Source organism: Lontra canadensis, unplaced genomic scaffold, assembly GCF_010015895.1.
Source record: "Lontra canadensis isolate GAN:19392208 unplaced genomic scaffold, GSC_riverotter_1.0 scaffold159, whole genome shotgun sequence".
Classification (NCBI taxonomy): domain Eukaryota; kingdom Metazoa; phylum Chordata; class Mammalia; order Carnivora; family Mustelidae; genus Lontra; species Lontra canadensis.
In genome coordinates this window covers 503574-527775 of record NW_022631153.1, presented here as the reverse complement: position 1 = coordinate 527775, position 24202 = coordinate 503574, and the positions used below count along the sequence as shown (strand labels likewise).

The 24202-nt window shown below is 38.3% G+C and overlaps 1 protein-coding gene across 3 annotated transcripts in view; it reads right to left on the bottom strand.

Annotated features, from left to right (window-relative positions):
- The window catches only part of ZDHHC2 (zinc finger DHHC-type palmitoyltransferase 2), a 73296-nt gene that overhangs the window by 37788 nt on the left and 11306 nt on the right, over window positions 1-24202 (bottom strand). For all 3 annotated transcript variants that reach the window (XR_004381185.1, XR_004381186.1, XM_032844954.1), the window contains exons 2-4: window positions 10733-10759; window positions 9497-9591; window positions 69-189 (exon numbers count right to left, since the gene is read on the bottom strand). Coding sequence is in view for 1 of the 3 variants with exons in the window: in XM_032844954.1 (XP_032700845.1) it covers window positions 69-189; window positions 9497-9591; window positions 10733-10759 (243 nt within the window). In the remaining 2 variants the exon portion in view is untranslated. The remainder of the gene's footprint in view (window positions 1-68; window positions 190-9496; window positions 9592-10732; window positions 10760-24202) is intronic.

The window sequence follows — 24202 nt, the reverse complement described above, 5'->3', positions numbered from 1 at the left end:
AGTTGCAAGCATATAAATACGCTGACAGTCACCACAACAATGGTGCCAAAGCACTCATTCTGGTGTACCTCCAGACATGGTCCTGGTATAGATGGGAAGATCTTTAGCGGCTCGCCTAAGAACTTCCTGATGGGCTTCTCCTCTTGGCTCTCTCTCCAACAATTCTTTCTCTGCATAAGAGAGATGGAACTGTGGAAAAAAATTAAGTTTCAGTCAGTGTTCTCAAGAAATAGCACATTGGTGTACTATACCTACAAAAAGGTATACACAAAATATTAATGATTTCTATCATATAGATTCAGAGTGGTAATGGAGTTGGAATCGGGGCAAGTCTGTTAATCTGGTGGAGCCTTAACTGATGCATCTAGAAAAAGGGAGTAATTAATAATACCTTAATACTTAATAATACTTCCACAGATGTCTGTGAAACTCAAGCAGAATAGAGTATGTAAAATTGTCTTATAAACTGTAGAGTTCTACCCCAATATGAGTTATATTAATAAATGAAATAGCAAAATAAACAAATTTGGCTCAATGGGTAAATTTTTCAACTGGATATTATCAGGAATAAAAATAAAAACAAGCCCATCAAACATATTTTCTCATGTAAATTAATTTTAACTTAGGGATAATCATTACATGAATTCTCTAGCACTCAAAAGAACTAATCATACATTTTACTTCTTAAACTGCCAATCTGGCCTACCCAATTAAAAAACACGTATTTGAGAAAAATCAAATTGGTTTGTGCTACACACATGCACACACACACACACACACACACACCAATCACAAAAAAAATGCTTTAGAAGTCTGTATAAAAAAGTATAAATGTCTTCCAGGAGACACGTACAAGGATATTTACAGCATTGATGTTTGAAATGTAAAAAATTAAACACAGCCCAAATGTCCATCAAAAGGATAATGGCTAAATAAATTGGAGTATGATATATCCGCATAATTGAATCCTATATTACACGGAACAATTAATGAAGTACAGCTATTTGTTGTTGTTATTTTTTTTGAAGATTTTATTTATTGATTTGACAGAGACACAGGGAGAGAGGGAACACAGCAGAGGGAGTGGGAGAGGGAGAAGCAGGCTCCCCACAGGGAGCCTGACGCAGGGCTCGATCCCAGAACTGGGATCCCAACCTGAGCCGAAGGCAGATGCTTAACAACTGAGCCACCCAGGCGCCCCAAACTACAGTTATTTGTAACAGAGAATCTCAACATATTGTTGAACAACAGATCACTTTATAGAAAATATATAGAAGGAGTCCATTTACATAAAATTTTAAAACCAGAAAGATATACACTATGGGAATACACACACATACAAACACACACATATATAAGAAAATTATAAAGAAAAACAAGACATTGATTAACACAAAACTTCAGGAGAGTAGTTACTTCTAGAGAAATGCAGGGAAATGCAATATGAAAGTACATAGGTAATACCAAAAATATAAATAATGTTTTCTATAATACTTGAGTGACTTTAGGTATTTTCATTTTATTATTCTTTAAATTGTGCATTATATTTTTTTATATGTATGATATAGTTCACCTTTTAAGTCTTAAAAAAGTGATCTAATTATGTCAGTAAAGGAAAGAAAGACAATTTGTTGAAAATGAGGTCATGATGTTTGAGCCTAAATCTTTCTCTTTGGAGAAATAAAAATTAAAAATCTTTGTTTAGAGGTTGACAATTCTATTGAGGTTATTTTAAAAAGAAAAATGAATCTCCAGTTTTCAAATGTAGATCACTTCTAAGTTACCATAATACTTCCATATGCATGACACTTAGTTAAATATACTGTAAAATTTCAGACCCATTAAGGGAAAGAAAGTAAAAAATTTTCTCTAAGTATAAATTTACATAATACAAATTATTCTAAATTAGTGTATCAAATTTACTGGCATTAAACTAGTAGGTAGGTTATAGTTAAGTCTTTAAGAGTTTCTAAAGTAACTGAAAAAGGTATTCTCCACATTAAATATTCCTCCCATTATAAATCCACATTTTCTTTCCTACTAATTAATTTCATAGTGTTTCAAAATTAGACTTCAACCAGTCCTTTCTCAAATGAATACAAATAACAAATAAATGAAGGTCACATTTACAAAGGCATAGTGCATTCTTTCCATCAGTTGCTTTTCACTTGCTTGCTACCTTAAATCTCAGTTTTAAAAAATGAGTAACAGTGGGGCGCCTGGGTGGCTCAGTGGGTTAAAGCCTCTGCCTTCAGTTCAGGTCATTATCTCAGGGTCCTGGGATGGAGCCCCGCGTTGTCGCGTCGTCTGGCTCTCTGCTCAGCGGGGAGCCTGCTTCCTCCTCTCTCTCTCTGCCTGCCTCTCTGCCTACTTGTGACTTCTCTCTCTGTGTCAAATAAATAAATAAAATCTTAAAAAAAAATGAGTAACAGAACTGAAAGATTCCTCAGATGTTTAATGCTTTTATTAGTATATAAACACATGGCATCAGGTCCAGAATACCAAATACAGGTTGGTAGAATTATTACTCGTATAACATGGATGTCCAAATATCTAATTTTACCTTGGGATGTACCAAATATACAGACCTTTCCCCCAGAATACTTCAATGCAAAGGTATGTCATGGATTTGAAGAAAGATGACATCTGTAGAGATCTGAAGGAATGGAAGATTCCTGGGGTGGAAAGATAACGTCCTAGACCTATCACCAACCTACAGATTGTCACAGTGCAGATTATGGTAGTCCCCTTCTGTTTTGTTTTGTTTAAATAGTTTTATCAACTTTAAAACACTTTAGATTTATGGAAAATTTGAGCAAATATTACATGGTCTCCATATATCTTCTCAACAAATTGCCCACATTACTAAACATCAAATATTAGTACATTATGGTATGTTTAACACAATTAGTAAATAAATACTGATACGTTATTATTAACTAAAGTCCATAGTTTATTCAGATTTCTTTAGTTTTTTTTTTTTAAAGATTATTTATTTATTTATTTATTTGACAGGCAGAGATCACAAGCAGGCAGAGAGGCAGGCAGAGAGAGGAAGGGAAGCAGGCTCCCTGCTGTGCAGAGAGCCCGGCGCGGGGCTCGATCCCAGGACCCTGGGATCATGACCTGAGCCGAAGGCAGCGGCTTAACCCACTGAGCCACCCAGGCGCCCCAGTTTTCTTTAGTTTTTACTGAATATCTTTTTCTCTTCCAGGATTCCACCCAGTATGCCACAGTACATTTATTTGTCCTATCTCCTTAAGTTCCTCCTGACTGTGACAGTTTCAGAGATAGTCCTTGTTTTTGTTGACCTTGACAGTTTTGAGTATTCTGGTCAGCTATTTTATAAGATGCTTCTCTATTAAAATTTGTCTGATGTTTTTCTCATGATGGGTTTGAGATTAGTTGTCAGGGAGATGAAGACCACAGAGGGAAAGCACCATTCTTACCACAACCTCTCAAGGGGATATGCTAACAACATCTATCAGTGCCGACTGAACCTCAGTTACCTGGCTGAGGCAGTGTTTGTCAGGTTCTTCCACTCTAAAGTTCCTCGTGTTTTTCCCTTTTCCATCCTATACTTTTTGAAAGAAATTCACCACACGCAGCCTACTTTGAAGTAGTGGGGTTTTTTATTCTTGTCTCTCTTGAAGGCAGAGTATCTACATTATTTGAAATTCTTCTATAAGAGATTTTGCTCCCCGTTTATTCATTCATTTATTCATTTACTTATATCAATAGACTCAGAGATATTTTATACTTTGGGTTATAATCCAATACTATTTTATTTATTTTTTTGCTCAGATTGTTCTAGCTTTGGTCATTGGGAGTCTCCAGTTGGCTCCTGTGTCCTTCTGATATGCCACCAACAACCTACCGATGGTCCAAACTTACAGAGGTTCAGTGATTTTTTTTTACCTCACAATGGTGTGAGAGCGATATATATGCATTAGAAACCATACTTCAAATTTTCAATTTGTATCTCCTCCCAGGAAAGTGATATTCGGTATGATCCTCTCTCATGATGTGGAGCGGTGGCAGCAAGCCACAGCTCCTGCCAGCCACGTGATCACAAGGGTAAACAACAAAGACACTTAACAACCATTTTGTCTCCATACAACCACTGTTCTTCACTTTCAGTACAGTATTCAATAAATTCAATAATTTACTATAAAATCGGCATTGTATTAAAGATTTTGCCTAGATGTAGGCTGATGTAAGTTTTCTGAATATGTTTGAGATCAGCTAGGCTAAGCTATCATGCTCAATGGGTTAGATGTACTAAATGCATTTTTAACTTACTATATTTTCAACTTACAATGGGTTCATCAGGATGTAACTCCATCGTAGGTCGAGAAAGTACTCTATTTTATTTACTTTAGAGCACTACCTCACTTGTCATTATTATAAGATGCTCTGGCTCATCTTTTTTAATTTTAATTTTTACTTTTTATTTAAGCATAATTAAGATACAATGTTATATTAGTTTCAAATGTACAACATATTGATTCAACAATTCTATACATTACTCCATGCTCACCATGGTAAGTGCTGTCACCATACGTTATTATAATACTATTGACTATATTCCCTGTGCCATACTTTTCATCTCTGAGACTTATTTATTTTATAACTGAAAGTTTCTACCTCTTAATCCCCTTAATCTATTTCACCCCCTCCACACACACACTCTTAATTCCTGCCCTAGTTCTAGAGTCCATTTCTTCAAGGATTCCTCCTTTCTTACCTAGAGAAAGGTATTAGAAACCCAAGATCCGAAATCAAATAGACTTTTCAGGTTAAAGAAGACTATAATTTTAATAGGATATACAACTTAAGAAAAAAACTGAAATCTAATAACCAAACAGAAAACTCACAGAATTATATTTTCTGCTAGTTCTTTTTTTTAATCAACATATAATGTATTATTTGCCCCAAGGGTACTGGTCTGTGAATCATCAGTCTTAACACAATTCACAGCACTCACCATAGCACATACCCTCCCAGTGTCCTTCACCCAGCCACCCTATCCCTCCCTCCCCAGCAGCCCTCAGTTTGTTTCCTGAGATTAAGAGTCTCTTCTGGTTTGTCTCCCTCCCAGTCCCATCTTGTTTCATTTTTTCCCTCCTTACCCCCCACAACCCACCCCCCATTCTTTTTCACATAGCACAAAAGGGAACATATAATCTCATCAGTATCTAAAATGTACAAATTAAAACACAGAACATTTTTGTCCATTAAATCAGCAACCAGTGGCTTTCTTAATGACAACATGCGATGCCAAAGTTCCAATAAAACTGTTAGCACTGTAACTTGTTACCATTCTCTTTTCAAACAACTTGGCAAGTGACTGCAATTTCCTTGATCTAGTAATTTTGAGAATTTATAATAAGGGGATAATCCAAAATATAGGTAAAAAGTGTGTACAAAACAGGTACAAACATGTTAACACAAATTTATAATACGAAAAGTTGGGATCAGTCTAAAATTCCAAGTTGGGATGTGACAGAATAAATTTTTACATATTTCAGTGAGGATATTATGACATTTTTAAAAATGGCAATAAACCAATGATGGGCTATTATGTGGGGAAAAAAACTAGAATATGTGCATGTTGAATACAACCAGGAAAAATAACTCGAAAGAAAATCTGCATGCAAACTGCCTATATTAGTGTGGTGTGTTTTTCTTTTTTCCTTTCTCTTTTTGTTTAGTCTCCATTTTCAAATTAGTATGGTTATCTTACTTTCATAGGGGAAAAAATCTTATAAATTGAAAAACTATTAGCAATTTTACAATCCTGTTATATAAAAAGGTAAATTTTAGATTTCGTAGAATTCCAGATTTCTTAGAATTCTCTCAATAGTAATGAGAAAATATTAACATTATTTCCTTATACAGCCTCTTCTCCTGCTATTTTAGTCCCATATTTCTAAGATTTTCAGCAGCTGAGAGCACTCTATTGTCAATTAAGTCAAGGACCCCTCATTTTACAAGTGGGAGGGTCTCTGGCTCCTGACCAATTAAAAGATTAGGGTGAGATCTTACACTTTATTAATGGAATAACTCAAGATTCTTAACCAGCAAGTCAGGGCTCTTTCATAATAATGGTCTTCAAATTCTTTTGACCATGAACCCATCAGTAAAAAACTCATTTGAGACTGATATGCATATTTATTTATATATTTGTTATTAGCTATTATATATGAGATCTCACATATAAAACTTTATACATATTTTATTCTTCATATATAATTATATATATTATATATATATTTCTATAAATGTCTCTGTCTTATATATGTAGCTTAATTTTAAAAAAAGAAACACTAAAAAAATAATATATAAATGGAAGTGATATTTTTTCTCCATGCTCCAACTGATGGCCTGGCTGCACCCCGTGTCCCCCACCTCCCCGTACTGGGGTGTCCATTTTCCATACTAAGAGCATGGTATATGGCAAGAATGTAGGCTTGATGGTCAGAACAACTTCGCTTTGAATGCTAGCTCTACCACACACTAGCTTTAGACACCCTGGGATAACTAGCTAACATTCAGTTATCTGAATAAATGTAAAATGTAATAAATGTATTAAATGTAAAATGTAATAAATAGTATCTATCTCACACAGGTGTAGGAATGGAATAAAGCATATGGGGTTTTTTTGGTAGAAAAATCATTGACAAAACCTGCTGCAGGTATAAATCACTGTCCTCGATCTCAACTGCTCCCTCAATGTTTTACATTTTGCATTTTACATGTTTTACATTTTACTTTCATGTTTTACATTTTACTTTCCCACTCACCTTAACCACTATTTCAATGTCTGCTCTCCCCAACTTCAGTCAACCTTCCTCCCTCCCATTCGTAGCCAATGATCTCACATATACTTTTAGGGAGAAATTAGAAGTCACTTCAACTTCTGTCAAAGCTACAAACACCAACCTGCATCTGTACACATAACTTCTACTCTATGTCCAATCATTTGACAAATACTTATCGAGTACCTTTTATGGGTCAGATACTGCTCTAGGTACTAGCAATGGGTCAGAGAACAAAACAGATAAAGTTCATGCCATTGCAGAATTTACATTCTAGGAATAATATGAAAAGTGAAGATGGAATGAGTTATCCAATGTTATGCCATGGAGAAAAATAAAGCAAGGTTAAGGTTTATAGGGAATTCCAGGCATAGGATTTTACCATTTTATACAGAGTGGTCACAGAAAGCCTCAAAGATAAGGTATCATTTGAGCAGAGACATAGAAATAGGAAGGAAGGGACCTGGTCACACAGTTATCTATAGGAAGAATGTTCCAGATCAAGGGAAAATACCAGGTTTCAAGACCCCCAAAGGAGAAACATGCCTATCGACCTATGGGCAAAGAGACCAGTGTGACTGAGGCAGCACTGAAGAAGGTCCAAGAGGCGGTGTGGGGGCAGGGCACGTGCAGCCTTGTAAACTATGGTAGAGAATTGTGTTTCTACTCTGAATGAGCTCACATATCAAAGGAAAGTTCTGAGCAAAAGAATGATATGATCTTGCTTACGGGAGAGAATGTTGAAAATATGGAGAATAGGGGAACTGGTTGAAAGAGCTATCAGATGTAGAGTGGAGAAGTTTAAGTTGATTTTAGACCTCTAGCTTTGGTAAAGAGAAATTCTGCAGGGCTCTGAGAAGGGAAGATAGGTAAGACTGTAAGTAGTAAAACCCTACTGGAGACTGCAATGTCTCAGACAAAAGAGATGATCGAGAGCCTGAATTATGGTAATGGTATGAAAAAAAAGAAAGAAAGGGGAAAAAAGGAGGGGGGTGTTGGAACCAAAGAAGAAAACTTAGGAAGTAAAAACATCAGCAAGATTTAGATGTTGGAGGAGGGGCAAGAAAGTGGGAGAATGCCGGGCAAGGCTGCCAAGCTTCGAAAAGACTGGAATGTCCAGAAGGATGAGCTGGATGGCAGCAGCATTAACCAGTGTAAGAAACAGATGAGTCACGGTTTGGGGAAGGGAGTGGGGGTGACTTCAGCTTTTGATGTGTTGTATTTGAGGTGTCAGTGGATTAAGGAGCTGTGTTTGGCAGGGAAATAACGTAAGTTTGCAACAGGAGAGGTTAAAGCTGGAAACAGATTCGGGAATTGTCAATACAGAGATCATCTATGATGATGAGGATGAGATCACCTATGAAAGGGGTCTGCATTCTCCTTCTTACTTATGACTAAGATCAGGATGGGGATAAGAGAGATAACAGGAAAGACGTAAACATGGCAGGAGGGAGTGGGGGAAAGGTAGGAAAAAAAAATTAGTAGAGAGTAGAAGAAAAAAAGGCTACATGTAAAGCATTTTAGGCCAAGCATACCACTAATTCTGTGCAAATAGCTGTGGTTTTATTTTTAATATCCTTTCCCAAGTCATATGGCATATTTATTGAGCTTTTTGACCACAGCTGCATTTTAAACAGATTACTTCAGGGAACAATTCGCAGTGATGCCTAGACCTTTCTTTTTTCTTTCTTTCTTTTTTTTTTAACTTGGCCAACTAAATCTCTACCATTATTACTGGAATAAAGTTTATTTCAATTCAACAAACATGTAGTGGACTAAGAAATGAGTAAGACACAGTCCTTTGCTCCAAGAATGTTTAACAAGGTGAAAGACTCAGAAACAAATACTTAGAATGATCTTTTCAAAGTGCAAATTTGACCATATCACTCTACTCAAAACCTTCTGTAGCTGAGAATGCTATTCCCCCCCTCCCCAATATCCACAATTTCCTTCTGACAGGGTTAATGTGGTAAACACGGCCACTGAGAATAAAGACTACATTCCCAACCTTCTGCATAAAGAATGTGGCTATATAACTAAGTTCTAAAGTAAGTAGAAAGTAAGTTCTAACGTAAGTTAATGGCATTAGCAACTTCCAGAAAGCATCCTTAAAAGGAAGGACATTTACTTCCACTCCTCTATCCTACTTTCTCTGACCTGCTGTCTGGAAGGTAGACATGATGGCTGGAACTGGAGCATCCATCTTAGGCCAAGAGGTGATGTTGGAAATGGAGGCTACACATATCAGAACAATAAGCTGTGGACTAGCTACAGACTTTGAATGTAAGAGAAGATTAGTAACATTGTTATTTTATTGCTGTTGTTTCTGGTGGTTGACAGCCAACTAATCGACTATTAGTATGATAACTAATAATTATAATATAGCAATGTCTACCATCAGCTCTGTCTGTATATCGATCCATCCACCCTGATGCCAGACTCTAAAGTAGAAACGGAACACACAACAGTTTTAATATTGGATATACAATATTCGCACAGTGCAAAAATATTTGCCAAGTGAAAATTCAAGTATTTACCAACAGACATATTAATATAAACAAATCACTACACTCACTAAGCTTGAAACATTAATAAAAAGACATAAAATCCATTCTTCAGACATCAGTGTTATTGATTTCTAACTTTAGGGTAACATTATTAATATTTTAACTTACTTCTTTTGAAGGATTCATTGGTAATGTAAAGATAGTTTTCCAGTATGACCAGACAAACATTGCAAAAAGTAGATGATAAGCAATCAGGCACACAACTAAAATGAGAAGAACATATTATCATTATAATGTGCAAATACAAATTGAAACCATGGTATTCACAAAGATCTAGTTGTTCTAAGTTAACCAAATTCTTTAATAATTTAGTTATTTAATGTCCCATGAAAGGAAAGCTCTCATCTCTAGACAGGCCCATCTATTGGCCAAATGGCTATAGGGACCTTTCCTAAATTATAAAAGTAAGGCAGCTATGCCTTCAACTTTAAGTAATAAACACAGAATTAAACAAATAAATGTTAAAACATTCAGGTTTTAAGAACTTTACTTGGGTGACAAAGGATACCAAAGGCAGTTCCTATTTGAGAAGCTGTTTGCTAATTTTGCTTAGCTGTAGTCAAATGTGTTGGCCCTGACTGTTTAATGACTACATAATTAAACAGAGACCATTTGGACAAAAAGGATTTCCTCCAACAGGAGTTCAAGTGTCTTGTTTATCACATGGAACAATTGTTAAGAAAAGCATACTTTTTTCAGGCAATGTATACAAACATACTTTGTATGGCTTTTTTGTATGGTGAAATGCTGTACTATGCAAATATAAAATATTAATTTTGTATACAGTGATGATCATTTCTGAATAATACATTAATATATAAATTAACTCTGTAAGACACAGTTGAATAAAACATGCTAATTTAAAATACAGCACGTTTCGTATTTTAAAACTGTGTGGCAATTTTTTAAAAAATGATAATACTCTTCATTTTTCATTTATCTTCTTTTTAAAGAATGATGATACTTACAGAATCATTTAAAAATTCAATTGTCCATTAAGGCACTTAAATCAGTGTGAAATGACTAGAGCTAATGACATTTTCCATGAACACTATGGATGACTCAGGTATGGGGTAACACTCTGAGCTGAAACAGGAAATTGTTGATATTCCTATATCTCAAAGCCACAAGAATTTTTGGCACCATGGCTACCATTTCAAGGGAGAGGTCTTTGCCAAGCGTCTGACAGAATTCAGTCTGGAGACTGAGAGAAGTCTTTAACCCCATCTTGACTGTACATTCTCCAAGTATAATTTATTAATTCCAACCAAATCTAAATGAATACTATTTTTAAGAACTCTCTTTAAAATTTTATATACAAAACAATAATAAAACATAGCCTACCTTGTTCCCCAACATTTTCCATGGACACTATAGAAATAAACAGAAAAAAAGAGATAATAGATTATGACACTTATGGCAAACACATGGCCTGAAAGAGATGTAGGGCTACATAGGTTAATAATTTGGCTCCCCTTCAAACCAACATTCTTGAAATATTTGTTCAACTTTATTTAGAGGAGAGGTGAGCACTGTGGGAGAGAGGGTGAAGAGGGAAGGCTGGTGCTTGCAATCAGCCAGGGCTTTGCTGGCATTTCAGCCCTGAACACCACACAGAAAACAAAACCCATCAGGCGTGCTCCTTGTGGGTCCTCATTCTATATCGATGGTGTCTTATTCTTCCTTCCAACTCAAGGATCAGAGGAAAGTAGTACTCTCCAGGTCACTACAATTCCAGAGACATTTATTGCTCTTTATAAGTTGGCAACTGCCTAATTAACACTCTAGAAAGAACGAAATGTTGTGTCCATGGAACATACTCTTCTTGCCAAATTTCTCTAGGTATAACTTCTTATGCCCAATGATGAGTAGCTCCCTACAGTACAATGAGAGAGGCAGGCAATGTGCCTGAGAAAGTGCCATCCCTTCAGGGCTGTTGTAAACATCCCAAGGTAGATGAGGACACGAGATTAGAGGACTCGAGATTAGGGGCTACGTAGCTGAAAGAAGCTGGGACAAGAAACCGTACTAAGGAATTCTATACTATATACTTGTTCTATTTCCCATTTGGTCTTCCTCCATGTGGACTAAAGTCTTTTTTGGAAGTTTTGGCCTATCTCAAAGTTGGAAGCTGTAGTGAGCAGAGATTTGGTATTGCCTGGGATATGATTTAATTGCCTTAAGAAACACTGGATCCGGAGGGTAATGTTGTGAAAGATATTTTAAGATTACCTGATCCAACATACCTCCTTCCTAAGAGAGCTTCTGAATGTCAGTTTAGGCATTTCTAGAAGCAACAGAAGCCTGTGGGTTGTGGTACTGTCCATTCCAGTATTGGATTGCTCTAAAGAATTATTATAGGATTATAGGTTCCTGAAATTAGCCTCTTCGTGGCTTCTACCTATGGTATCTAGGCTTCCAATCTGTAGCAATAAACAGAAAATCTAAATGACAGAGTTTTACATAAAGTTATTTGTATCTCCCTTAAATAGTCTCTTTTAGTCCAAGTAATATATGATGTCCAGATCACTTATCAAACTTGATGTGGCTCCTTTCAGTGCTTCCTAGGCTCTCAATTTCTTTTAACATTTCTAATACCCATGATGGGACAGACACAGATGGTGATATGATAAATGAAACGATAATATGGTAAATACATACATATTAACATTGTGGGGTACAATTTTAATTTTTACTTCAAAAGTGTATTTGTCTAATTTTATCTTGGATCAGCCTAACTTCTTTCTGCCCTGTGGCCAGTAGTGATATTATTTTGCTTTTGAGATTTCTAACTTTCCAATATTCCTGAGAACTTAAAACTCTTCTCCAACTAACTGTTGTACAAGTAGGCAACAAAGACTGATTTGTTGAAAGATCCTAAGGAATCACAATACTTTCCTGGCACTTACAGTGTATAGGAAGAGAGAAAGTGGGGACAGTAAATTATTACCCGCCTCGTCAACAATGTTCCTGTTTGCCGAGAGCAAAATGATGGCCTTTAAGGATTACATATTGGAATCTGGAACCATCATGGACACTGCAAAGCTGGTAGACTGGGTTGCCAGTTGTGTTTTCCAGCTCCCCTGTCCACCTATCAATCTCCTCTCTCATTACTTGTTCCTTTAAGAAACGGAATGCGGCAACAGAGAAAAGGCTGACTAGTCAGTTATTAGTTCAGAATCGACAAGAGTGACTTTTTGTTGCAGTATTTAAGAAATTCTTGGGGAGGGGGAGCACCTGGGTGGCTCAGGTCATGACCTGAGGGTCCTGGGATGGAGCCCTTCATCCAGGTCCAAACTCAGTTGGGAGTCAGCTTGTCCCTCTGCCCCTCCTCTCCTGCTTCATATACACGGACCCTCTCTGAAATAAATAAATAAAATCTTAAAAAAAAGGGTAAAGATAAAACATGTAAAACCCAAGTTGAAGATTGAGACTATCAGCCAAAGTAATAACGCCTAATGTACAAAGGATGAAAACTGCTTCTTGATTCAAACCTCACTTGAATAAACATCCTTAAAAGTATGTATATGTGTGTGTGTGTGTGTGTGTGTGTGTGTGTGTCTGTGTGTGTACATGTATATAAAGGAAGAGAGAAAGTGGGGATAGTAAATTATTATACATAGAGAGACACATACCCTCCCTTATCTCTTTGACATGAATTATCAGGCAATCATTTAAATACACGGGTCAGTAACCTACAGTCCTGTTCCAAATACAGCCAGCCACCTATTTCTGTAAATAAGTTTTTACTGGAACACAGACCCACCCATTCATTTACATGGCTATTTTTGTGTTACAGTGGCAGAGTTGGGTATGTGTGACAGGGACAGTTTGGTCTGTCTTGCCTAAAAGATTTAACATCTGTTTCTCTATAGAAAAAGTCTTCCAACCTCTGTATACTAGTCAGAGTTCTCCAGAGAAACAGAACCAACACACACATACATACACACACACACACACACACACACACACACACACACAGAGAAAGAGAGAGAGAAGGGGCAGGGAGTGATTGATTTTAAGGAATTGGCTTACAGGATTGTAGGGGATGACAAGTCTGAAATCTGCAAAGCAGACTAGCAAACTGAAAAGCCAGTAAAGAGTAAATGTTGCAATTCTGGGTCCAAGGCAGCCTCAAGGCAGAAATTCTTTCTTCAGGGACGCCTGGGTGGCTCGGTCAGTTAAGCCTCTGCCTTCGCTCTGGTCCTGATCCCAGGGTCCCAGGATGGAGGCCTGCATCAGGCTCCTTGCTCAGCAGGGAGCCTGCTTCTCCCTCTGCCTGCCATTCCCATGGCTTGTGTCCTGCCCCCCGCCCCTCTCGAAGTAAGAGAGAGAGAAAAATAAATTAATTTCTTCAGGGGACCTCAATCTTTTCTCTTAAGGTCTTCAAATGATTGAATGAAGTTGGCCCACACTGTGGAAGGTAATTTCCTTTATTCAGTGTCTGTTGGTTTAAATATTAATCACATCTAAAAAATACCTTCTCAGCAACATCTAGACTGAGACTAAACAAAACAACTTGCCACCACAGCCTACTCAGGTTGAAACAAAATTCGTAATCAAACCCTGAATTTAAAATTGAGTTTTTTGCTCTGGAAATCTACTAAGAAGATATGTGTTCATCTCTTACATCAGTTCTCAAGAGAAGGTTACTTACTATTTATTATATACTTATAACTTATTATAAGTCAATCAATCAGAACTACAGCTAGCAACTTAACTACAGTACATCCTTATGCATCTGCTAGATAATAAAATCACTTATCATACTCTAAACACCTGGCTACCAATAATCCCACCCAAATTAAGTTTATTTATACACCAGTATGATTGTTTAGGATGCTATCAAATCTATTCTCTAAAAACAGCTCTAAAAATATTAGAGCAGATTTAGTCTTATTGATTTAAATTAAATCTTGATTTTAAAGCAGGGGGTCATCTCAAAGATCATTCTAGTCTTATATTTTTAGGACTGATTTTTTAAAATTTGGCTTTGGTGATTATACATTAAGAGTTGGTTGTCAAAAATGTTATCTGTTGATAAAAAGCAGTCCACCAAACTGCTGGTACCTTAAATCTTGTTCAACTTTGAGTCATGAGTACATCCAAAATCCAAAACTTCAGATACTAAAATACGCCCTCATAGTAGGAAAAAAAGTACTTTCCCCCCTTAAATTAGCAAAGAACACTTATGTAATTGTTGCTAGAACAATGTGGTTTTTAGGTACTTTCATTGCAAATGTGTTTGCTGTGATCCTTCTATTTCTTAATCTGAATTTTCTTTTTTCTTGCCTTTAAATTCAAACTCTCTTTTTTCAGAGGAATAACTTACCTACACTGCATATACACAATAACTTTTCTATATAAATCCACAACACTATTTCCAAATTCAGTTTGACACAGATGCATCTCAGCTCCATATATGCAGTCTGATGATGAAGAATGCCAAGAATAGAAATTTGGTTCTAATGAATGAATTGTAAGGACAACTTTATAGCCAACGTCTGGTTTTTGTTTTGTTTTGTTTTGTTTTCGGCTTATCTTTAATTCATTTACTGAAAAACAATCACTAACTACACTATGCTGGGGCTCCTGGGTGGCTCAGTGGGTTAAGCCTCTGCCTTCAGCTCAGGTCATGATCTTGGGATCCTGGGATGGAGCCCTGCATCGGGCTCTCTGCTCAGTGGGAATCCCACTTCTCCCTCTCTCTGCCTGCTGCTCTGCCTACTTGTGATCTCTCTCTCTCTGACAAAATGAATAAATAAAATATTTTTTTAAAAACTACACTATGCTTATATTATTGAGGATAATATAGCAAATAGTATTTCATCCCTCTGCTCAAAAAGCTTAAAGCTTAAGAGATCATCTTAATTCGAAGTTAAAATGAACAAAAAACAAGAACATGGTTATTAAGGCATTCTTTTTTTTTTTCTTTCTTTCTTTTTTTTTTTTATTTGACAGACAGATCACAAGTAGGCAGAGAGGCAGGCAGAGAGAGACAGGAGGAGGAGGCAGGCTCCCTGCTGAGCAGAGAGCCCGATGCGGAACTCGATCCCAGGACCCTGAGATCATGACCTGAGCTGAAGGCAGAGGCTTTAACCACTGAGCCACCCAGGCGCCCCTATTAAGGCATTCTTAATTAAGCAACTGAAGCAGCTCAAAGTCATAAAATTAAAACAAAAATAGTAGTAGCAGAACAAATATGCTTTAGTATCTCCCATCTAACAAAGTCTCTCCTTTGACCTCGTGTCTGGCTCCTATCCCACTTTTCTGGCCTTTTCACAGGAAAACTGATTTTAACAATCTTCCAAATGCACTGTCTCTACCTTCTCCAGCTTCCTCTTACTCCACTCAACCAACTCTAGCTGGACTTTCACCCCTGATCCTACTGGTATCTCTCCCCTTAAGGTCACCAAAGACCACCTTTACCTCTCATTCTCCATACTCAATTACTCTAACAGAATTAATGATGCTCTTTTTTGTGTGTGTGTTAATTTTTTAAATTTTTTTAATTTTTTAATAAACATATAATGTATTTTTATCCCCAGGGGTACAGGTCTGTGAATCGCCAGGTTTACACACTTTACAGCACTCACCATAGCACATACCCTCCCCAATGCCCATAACCCCACCCCCCTCTCCCTCCCCCAACCCCCAGCAACCCTCAGTTTGTTTTGTGAGATTAAGAGTCACTTATGGTTTGTCTCCCTCCCAATCCCATCTTGTTTCATTTACTCTTCTCCTACCCCCCCAAACCCACCATGTTGCATCTCCTCTCCCTCATATCAGGGAGATCATATGGTAGTTGTCTTTCTCCGATTGACTTATTTCGCTAAGCATGATACCCTCTAGTTCATCCATGTTGTCGCAAATGGATGGAATACTATGCAGCCATCAAAAGAAACGAAATCTTGCCATTTGCAATGATGCTCTTTTTGAAACAGTTTGTCAATTGACAGGGAATTCTCTGACTAAATTGGCCAATGGGACCACCTTGAAGTAGGATCCTTTGTCCTTTAGCTACTTTCTGGGAAGCTGTGGCTCATTTTTCAGGTATTACAGATCAAAATTTGGGTGGTAGGAGGTACATGACAAGTCATTCCCGTGAATACTAGTGACTCTGCTGCGAGACCATTTCAATGACAGACTCAAGAAAATATACTACTCAGATCAATATTTCCAGTTGAATCCCAAGTGTATTCTTTTCCTCCTAAGAAATATTTTTAATTAACTTTCCTTATCACAGATCTACTTATATTTTTATATCTATATCAAACTGTTTTCCTTCATTATTCTCATATGTCATTGTAATTTTATTGACAACTGTAGTCCCTCCCTTCCTCACTAACCTCATCTCAGGACACTCCCCTTCCTGTCAATATGCTTCAACCACTCCAGGCTGCTTTGTTTCTTTCTTTTTTTTTTTTTTTTAAGATTTATTAGTTATTTGAGAAAGAGAGAGAGAGAGAGAGAGAGAGAGCGCATACTGGGGCTGGGGGAGGAGCAGAGGGAGAGAATTTTCAAGTAGACTCCCTGCTGAACTTGAGACCTGATTTGAGGCTCCATCCCATGACCCTGAGATCATGACCTGAGCCCAAACCAAGAGTCAGATGCTTCACCAACCGAGCCACACAGGTGACCCCAGGCTCTCTTGCTTCATGAACGTGCTAACATTGTCCCCTGTCTAGATCCTCTGCACTTGCATTTAACTGGGTGGTAGGGAGATCTGGACTCTGGTCCAATCCTCCCAATATGTGTGACCTTGATCATGACATTCAGCTGTTCTATACTTTAATTTTATTGTTTAAACAAAAATGTGTACTTTATCTTGACAGTTCCTCTGGCTCTAAAATTATCCTCAGTGCTACTCTGATGTATTATGAAAAATCATTGACTTTTACAAACCAAGGACAAAAGTCACTTTCCAACTTATCAGTGGGTTTACAGGAGTAGTTTGGTCAAGGACAGAATGGTAGTTTCTGAACAGAAACACAGAGTAAGGGTAGGGCTTCATAATAAAAAACTTCCCAACACATGGCTTCCAACTGGAATCCAGACTAACATCCCAATAGCCCTAACGATAAACATCATGCCAGGCAGGCTACGTTCCTCAATGGATCGTCATAAAACTGGATCCTTAAAAAGTCATTTTATAATAAGAAAGCCATGATCTCTTTTAAAATTTAAACCAATAGCATCATCACACACACACACACACACACACACACACACAACAACAACAACCACAAAACAAAACAAAATAAAACCCAAAACAAAAAAAAAAAAAACCAACGCAAAAAACCAAAAACAAATAAACAAAAAAAAAAACCCCTTCCCATGGGTTTGCACTGAATTTAAATTAAAGTCCAATCTCTTTACTTAGGTCTCCAGGGTCAAACATGATCTGGCTCCTACTTACCTCTCCAAGATCACTTCTCATCACTCATCCTTTTGCTCCCTAAGCTGCAAAGAGGCTGGCCTTCTGTTTCTAGAACAACAAAACCTCAGTGTCTTTATGCTGTCTGAAAAGCTCTTCCCCAGCTCCATTCTTGGCTAGCTCCTTATCATCATTCAAGCTGCAATTTCAATGTCAGTTTTGCACAGAGGCTCTCAGGTCCAGTCTGCCCCTGCTATCATTATGATATACTGTTTCTTTCTTAGCACTTAGCAAGATCTGCAATTATTTTCATTTGTTTCTTTTCTGTGTCCCTCCCTGAAGTTTGAATATACTGGCTCTGCTGGGATTGAGGTTTTTTCTTGGCCAAGTTACTTAGCCTCTCTGAGCCTTATCACAATATTTATCCCATTGGGCTGTAGTTAATCAAACTAGTTAAGGGAAGTAAAAAATAGAACCTGGCACTAAATATTAGGGGCTCAATAAATGTTCACTGAATACGGAACATAAATATGACAAAAGAGGAAAGTGTTAGGAGTTCCCCAAAGTTTGGTGTTAACTGTGTTATAAACAATCGGGAGAAAGCAGTATATGGTGCATTTTTAGCTTGCAGGAATGCTACAGTTTTCTGGAGAGTGCAATGCAAAGTTGGGGAGAATAAACTGTTAGAAGACTTTTGAGTGTGAATAAGCAAAAAAAGAAAAATTCAGGTGAATTACAATGTGGGCAATTAATATGAGAAAAACTAAACAAGTGATTTCTTTTTTAACTATATTTTCTTTCCCTACCCCTTCCAGAGCTCCTTTCCTTTTAATTTCTCCCCACCTCCCCATGGCCGGTCAAGGTTCTGATAGAGCCTGGCATGTACCAGATTCTCGGCATGAGGAGCTGTGTCATTGTGGGGAAAAGTCAGACTTCCCAGGTGCTTTCATGCATTCCTCTTGCTTCCAACCCAGAATTTATATCTAACAAACTATACTGAGCTAAACTATGTGTTAGAAATTAACAAACAACCATGCAAGATGGTTGAGGAGTCCCTGGAGAACTTTTCCTGAAGAATGGCACAATGCAACCTCAAAGACAAAAATGAACCACAGTAAGTCAGACAATTGTAACCAAGATACAGGAAGTCTCTTATATAAGACTAGGTTATGGTCCAAAAGATTATGCAAGGCATTTGTCATCTGGGCACTCGGACCTCCCTACTGGCCAAGGAAAGTTTTTCTGATGCATAACCCACCTGAAACAATATTGCAACATTATAAATTAACAGTGTTACACAAATTAGCTATTCTGTGAAGGCAAGGCTTTTGAGTTTGCAACATCCATACTCCTCTCCTCTCCTCTCCTCAGCAGGCATTCACACCTGTTTTCGGCCATGAGCCCCTGGATCAGTCGGCTTGGGAAAGCACCACACTGAGTGCCTTCAACACCAGACAGCTTGTTTCTCAGTTCTGGAGACTAGAAGTCCACAGTCAAGGTGTTGGAAGCATGGATCCCTTCATAGGCCTCTTTCTCCGGCTTGTGGATGACCGTCTTCTCCCTGTATTTCACATCTTTTTATGTCTGAACACATCTGTCTACATCCAAATTTCCTCCCTCTACAAGAACACCAGTCAATGTAGATAAGGACCCACCCTAATTAACTTCATTATCTTACTTAAATATTTCTTTAAAGACTCTTTCTCCAACTCAGTCACATTCTGAAGTCCCACAGGTGAAGATTTCAAGCTATGGATTTGGGGGAGACACAGTACAGCCCATAATGCTCTCCAGAATAAGACTGGAGCTTGAGCAGGGTGAAGACTGGTGCGGGTGAGAGGGCATCCGCAGGGCTGGGGGTGGGGCAAGAGTCAGATGTCAGGGGATGAGAAAAAACTAAAGGAAGGGATAGTTTCATAGCTTCTTGCATGCTTACTATAGGTCGGAGATTGTGCTAAAATTTTTTCCATGTTTCTCTTGTTGAAACCTTACAGCAATCTGTAAGGGAGGTATTATTATAATTTTAAAAGTTAGGAAGACAGTCTTACAGAGGTAAAGTAACTATTCTAATGTTACTCAAGTCATAACATATGGAGCTAGGATCTAAATATAAGTCTGCCTGACTCCAAAATTCTTTCAAGAATTCCACATGGCCTCCCAGGCTCTGCCTGCACCCCATGGGCTTCTCTGTCCAGGCAGCCATCCCTTCTTTGCTGCTCTCAAGCCCTCCTGGCCTGTTTAATACCACACTACCCCCGTGACTTCTGATTCAGGATACACTGGCGAGCAGGGTTTAAAATGTCCTCTTTGTCACATCTCCTCCAGGAACTAAATGAAACATAACCTAGAAACAGTTCATTTTACAAACTTTGGACACAAATTATTAAAATATTTGGTCATATTGGGGCACCTGGCTGGCTTAGGCCGTTATATGCCCAACTCTTGATTTTGGCTCAGGTCATGATCTCAGGGTCCCTGGGTCCAGCCCTAAGTTGGACTCTGTGCTCAGCTGGGCGTGGGCTTGAGATTCTCTGACTCCTTCTCCTTCTCCTGCCCCTCCCCTACTACCACGCTGGTGCTCTCTCTCTCTCTCTCTCGATCTCGCTCTCGCTCTTTCTCTCTCTTAAATTGATAAATCTTAAAAATATATATATCTGGCCATATTTCAGGGCAGTACGTAGAGCTGGGCTTTCTGAGCTCTAACTTCAGTAACTGGGGAGGGAACAGAGCTTTGGGTTCCTGGGACACGAGGGAGTTGCGGATACAGGAAAGATTGGTAGGAGACGGGCCAGCGGTTTGCTGACCTCCCTCCTCAGCAGTAGAGGGAAAGAAAGATCATTCTTGAGGTCAGCACTGTGCAGTATACACACTCCTAAGGTACATCTCACACTTGTAGAAACTGGCAATGAAGAGAGATGGAACATTCATCCGTTCTGAAATCGTAATCTGAGGCTCTTACACTTACCCAAATCTTCCAAGTTAGAAGTATTTTTCTCTCTCAATAACATTTTTTTAGCAACTTGACCAAATCATTCCAAACATCTAAGAAGCTCTACTCTACAGAAACAGACAGTGTAAAATCCAACTTCTCCAACTGAAAGCTGCGGAACATAAACCTAAATCATTAAGAATGTATAGGTCTTTCGATATATCAGCTTTGAATGGGAGATAAAAATTGTGTCTCATGAGTATGGCCCGCAAAAACTCACTGCCACTTTTCCCTTGGCAAAGGGAAGGGCAATTCCTGAATCATTGACTGTACTAGGCAGTGCAGTTAAATAAGGAAATCTGATCTCAGGGTTGGTCTCTTGATCTTAGTGTCCTCATTTCAAAGCTTACTCAATGGAATCCTATAATCCCCCTGTCTCAAATTAAAATAGAAGAGATTCCCGCTGCCAGCAAGCTGTGCAGGTTTCAGGGCAGATAACTTTATTCATCCCATTAGACAGAACTGTCTGGGTCCTCCCTCTTCCACACATGGCCACAATCCACTCCAATACCTACAGTGCCTGGAGCTTTCCAAGACCAACTGCCTATTTTTCCAATTCCAGATACCCTTCTTTGGCTTGTGCCTGGCAGGCATGACCAACTCCTCTGAACCATGCAAGTCTGCAGTGAACCCTACATCCCAGCAAAGTTCTACATGGTTCCCACTTGATGGCTGTCCACTGTGAGGGACAAGATCAAACAGGGGTTTTAGATCCTGGAAACATTTCCCTCATTAGAACCAAAGTTTTAGAATCGGAAGGGCCTTAATGATTATACAATCATCTCTCTTATACTTGTATGTACATATTTCCTCATGGGTAGTAAACAAAAATGCTATTTGTATTTTGCTTATTTTAGCATTTAAAAATATGTATATGATAAGATGGAAAAAAATTTTGTAGTATATTTTTCAGCGTCATTAGATCGATCTCATTATCTGGTATACTCAGAATTATCACAGAGGACAATACCGAAGAGTGCTTTCTTCTCATTACCAAACACTGGCTGTCTGATTAAGTAGAAAAATGAATGCTTCTTATTTGCTTCTCCAAGGAAACAGACAACCTTCGAAACTTCCCTGGCTCGTGGCTACGTGTCAAGTACTATCTGACCAGGGTACATATTACAAAGCACATATAACACATTTAAAAAATAAACCAATATTTCTAGGTCTATGCAAATTATTTGGCACTTAATGTAGAACCCCAGAGGAAGGAACTATATAAAGCTGTCATTCCAACCTTCGTGTCTTTGATGTTCATCAGAATAGAATTTTCAGCAGCATTCCTGAAGGGATAAGCCACAAGATTTAAAACAACATTAGCACCAGCAATAATTACTGTAGTGTTGCACTGGGCCACAATATCTATTAACACATGCGAGGGTACCAAACTGCGTATCATCCTTCAGTACTGAGTCACCGCGAAGCACTATTTTCTTTTGTAACTTAACTGTCACATATTCATGGGATAAATGCACACACACAAACTTCCTTCGATCTCAGCTTGAACGAGGGGTCTCCTTCTCACCTGCAACAGTCAGACCCTTGCCCTATGCTGCATGTCTCACAGTGCTAACAGTCTACCGCACTGTAACGGTGGCAATGTATGTTCAGTTGCTGCAAATTTGGTATAATCTGATATAAGCATAAACTGGCAGCCCACACACAGATGAAAAACTCACACTGCCTCTGCCGTATGATACAGTATATTACAAGAGCGCAGTATTATACAAATACCACCTAATTATATGGTAGATGTATTCATTAATGTAAGTGGGAAGTTCCAGAATTTGTGTGCAGAGTTGAGTAAGAGAGTCATCAATATTTGGACGGGGTCTCTTCCTCTGCTCATTGTATGAGCTGCTTCGTGTTTCCTACCTGGCTCTCTCCCCAGTTGTACGTACTGATTTTTGCTTCTGTTTGTAAACCATTTTCATTTACCCTAGCTCTGCGGACAATCGAACGCCTTGCTATTCGTGTGTGAAATCATGCAGTCCCGTACTGTGGATGGGGACCCAGTTCACGATTAATAGCACAGGTTACTGATGCAGCTACAGAACCGAGTTAAGTTACCCCCACTTCTCCCCACTAGCTCAGATACCAAGTGTGTGTGCCTTCTATTCTTGTGAACATGTTGCTCTTTAAAAAGATACAATGTCTGCCAGTGAGCAGTGGTGCTCTGGTTACTCAGAAATTGTTGAATTTTAGACTATGTACAATAGGCCAGCAACTCTTAACATTTCTGCCTCGGGGATACTTGATGGCCCGCATTTCATGAGGGACACACTTTTCAGTAATGAAGCCTGCCTCATGGGCAAAATGGGATCATTCATGATTCCTAGACAGCCACATTTCTGCTGCACCATTAAAGGACAAGGTAGTTAAAAATTACTACAGTGACATTGGGATGGCCCTCCTAGATACCTCTGGAGACCTTCAAATTTGGATGTTTACAAGGGCATATCCAGGCTTCTCTGGAATCACACTTTCAACAAAAATCAAGGTTCCAGGAAAACTGTATGGTGATCCTTAAAAAAAAAAAATTGCACCTACAATTACCATATAATCCAACATCACCCTTCTGCGCACATACACCTATAAGAACTGATCTCAGGGACCTGAACAGGTATCTATTTGCGCAACCACATTCGAAGCAACATTAAAGGTGGAAACAACCGGGGCACCTGGGTGGCTCAGTGGGTTAAAGCCTCTGCCTTAGGCTTGGGTCATGATCTCAGGGTCCTGGGATCTAACCCCGCATCAGGCTCCCTGCTTGGCAGGGAGCCTGCTTCCCCCTCTCTCTCTGCCTGCCTTTCTGCCTACTTGTGATCTCTCTCTCTATCAAATAAAATAAATAAAATCTTTTGAAAACAATGTAGATGCCTGGCTAGGCTTTTCCACTGAAGTGCTTCATTCATGAGCCTTCCCAGCTTCTCAATGCCTGAGATTCAAAAGAATGGTCAAGTAAAATGACAAATTCCGTTCCTTCTTGACCTTTTCAGTCAATAAGAATTAGAAGAAACTGGGAATGTAAATGCGAGGACGTCAAGGGTCTTGGATATCCACTTCATACATATATCTGTCTTGGATTGATAGCCTTTACTCAAAGTTAAATTATGTTCAGCATGCTCTACTTGAGAAAGGTCGGGGCAAGGAAAGGGGGAGCTGAAACATTTTAGAAGACCTTTTTTTTTTTTTAATCTATAAGGGATTAAAAAACGTCTGTGCTTCACGGGGAGATTTCAGTTATCTGAAAACTATTAAAACGGGGTCTGAATACTTTGTACAGATATATTTCACTTATTTTTAGTGATTATTTTTATATTAATGCTAACATTTAATATATTCTAAATTATTTTTAATTGCTCCTTTACATTTTCAAATGGATTCTATAATTCGTTTTATCTAAATCTTTATTATAGATGATTACATCTCAATGCCCAGAAAG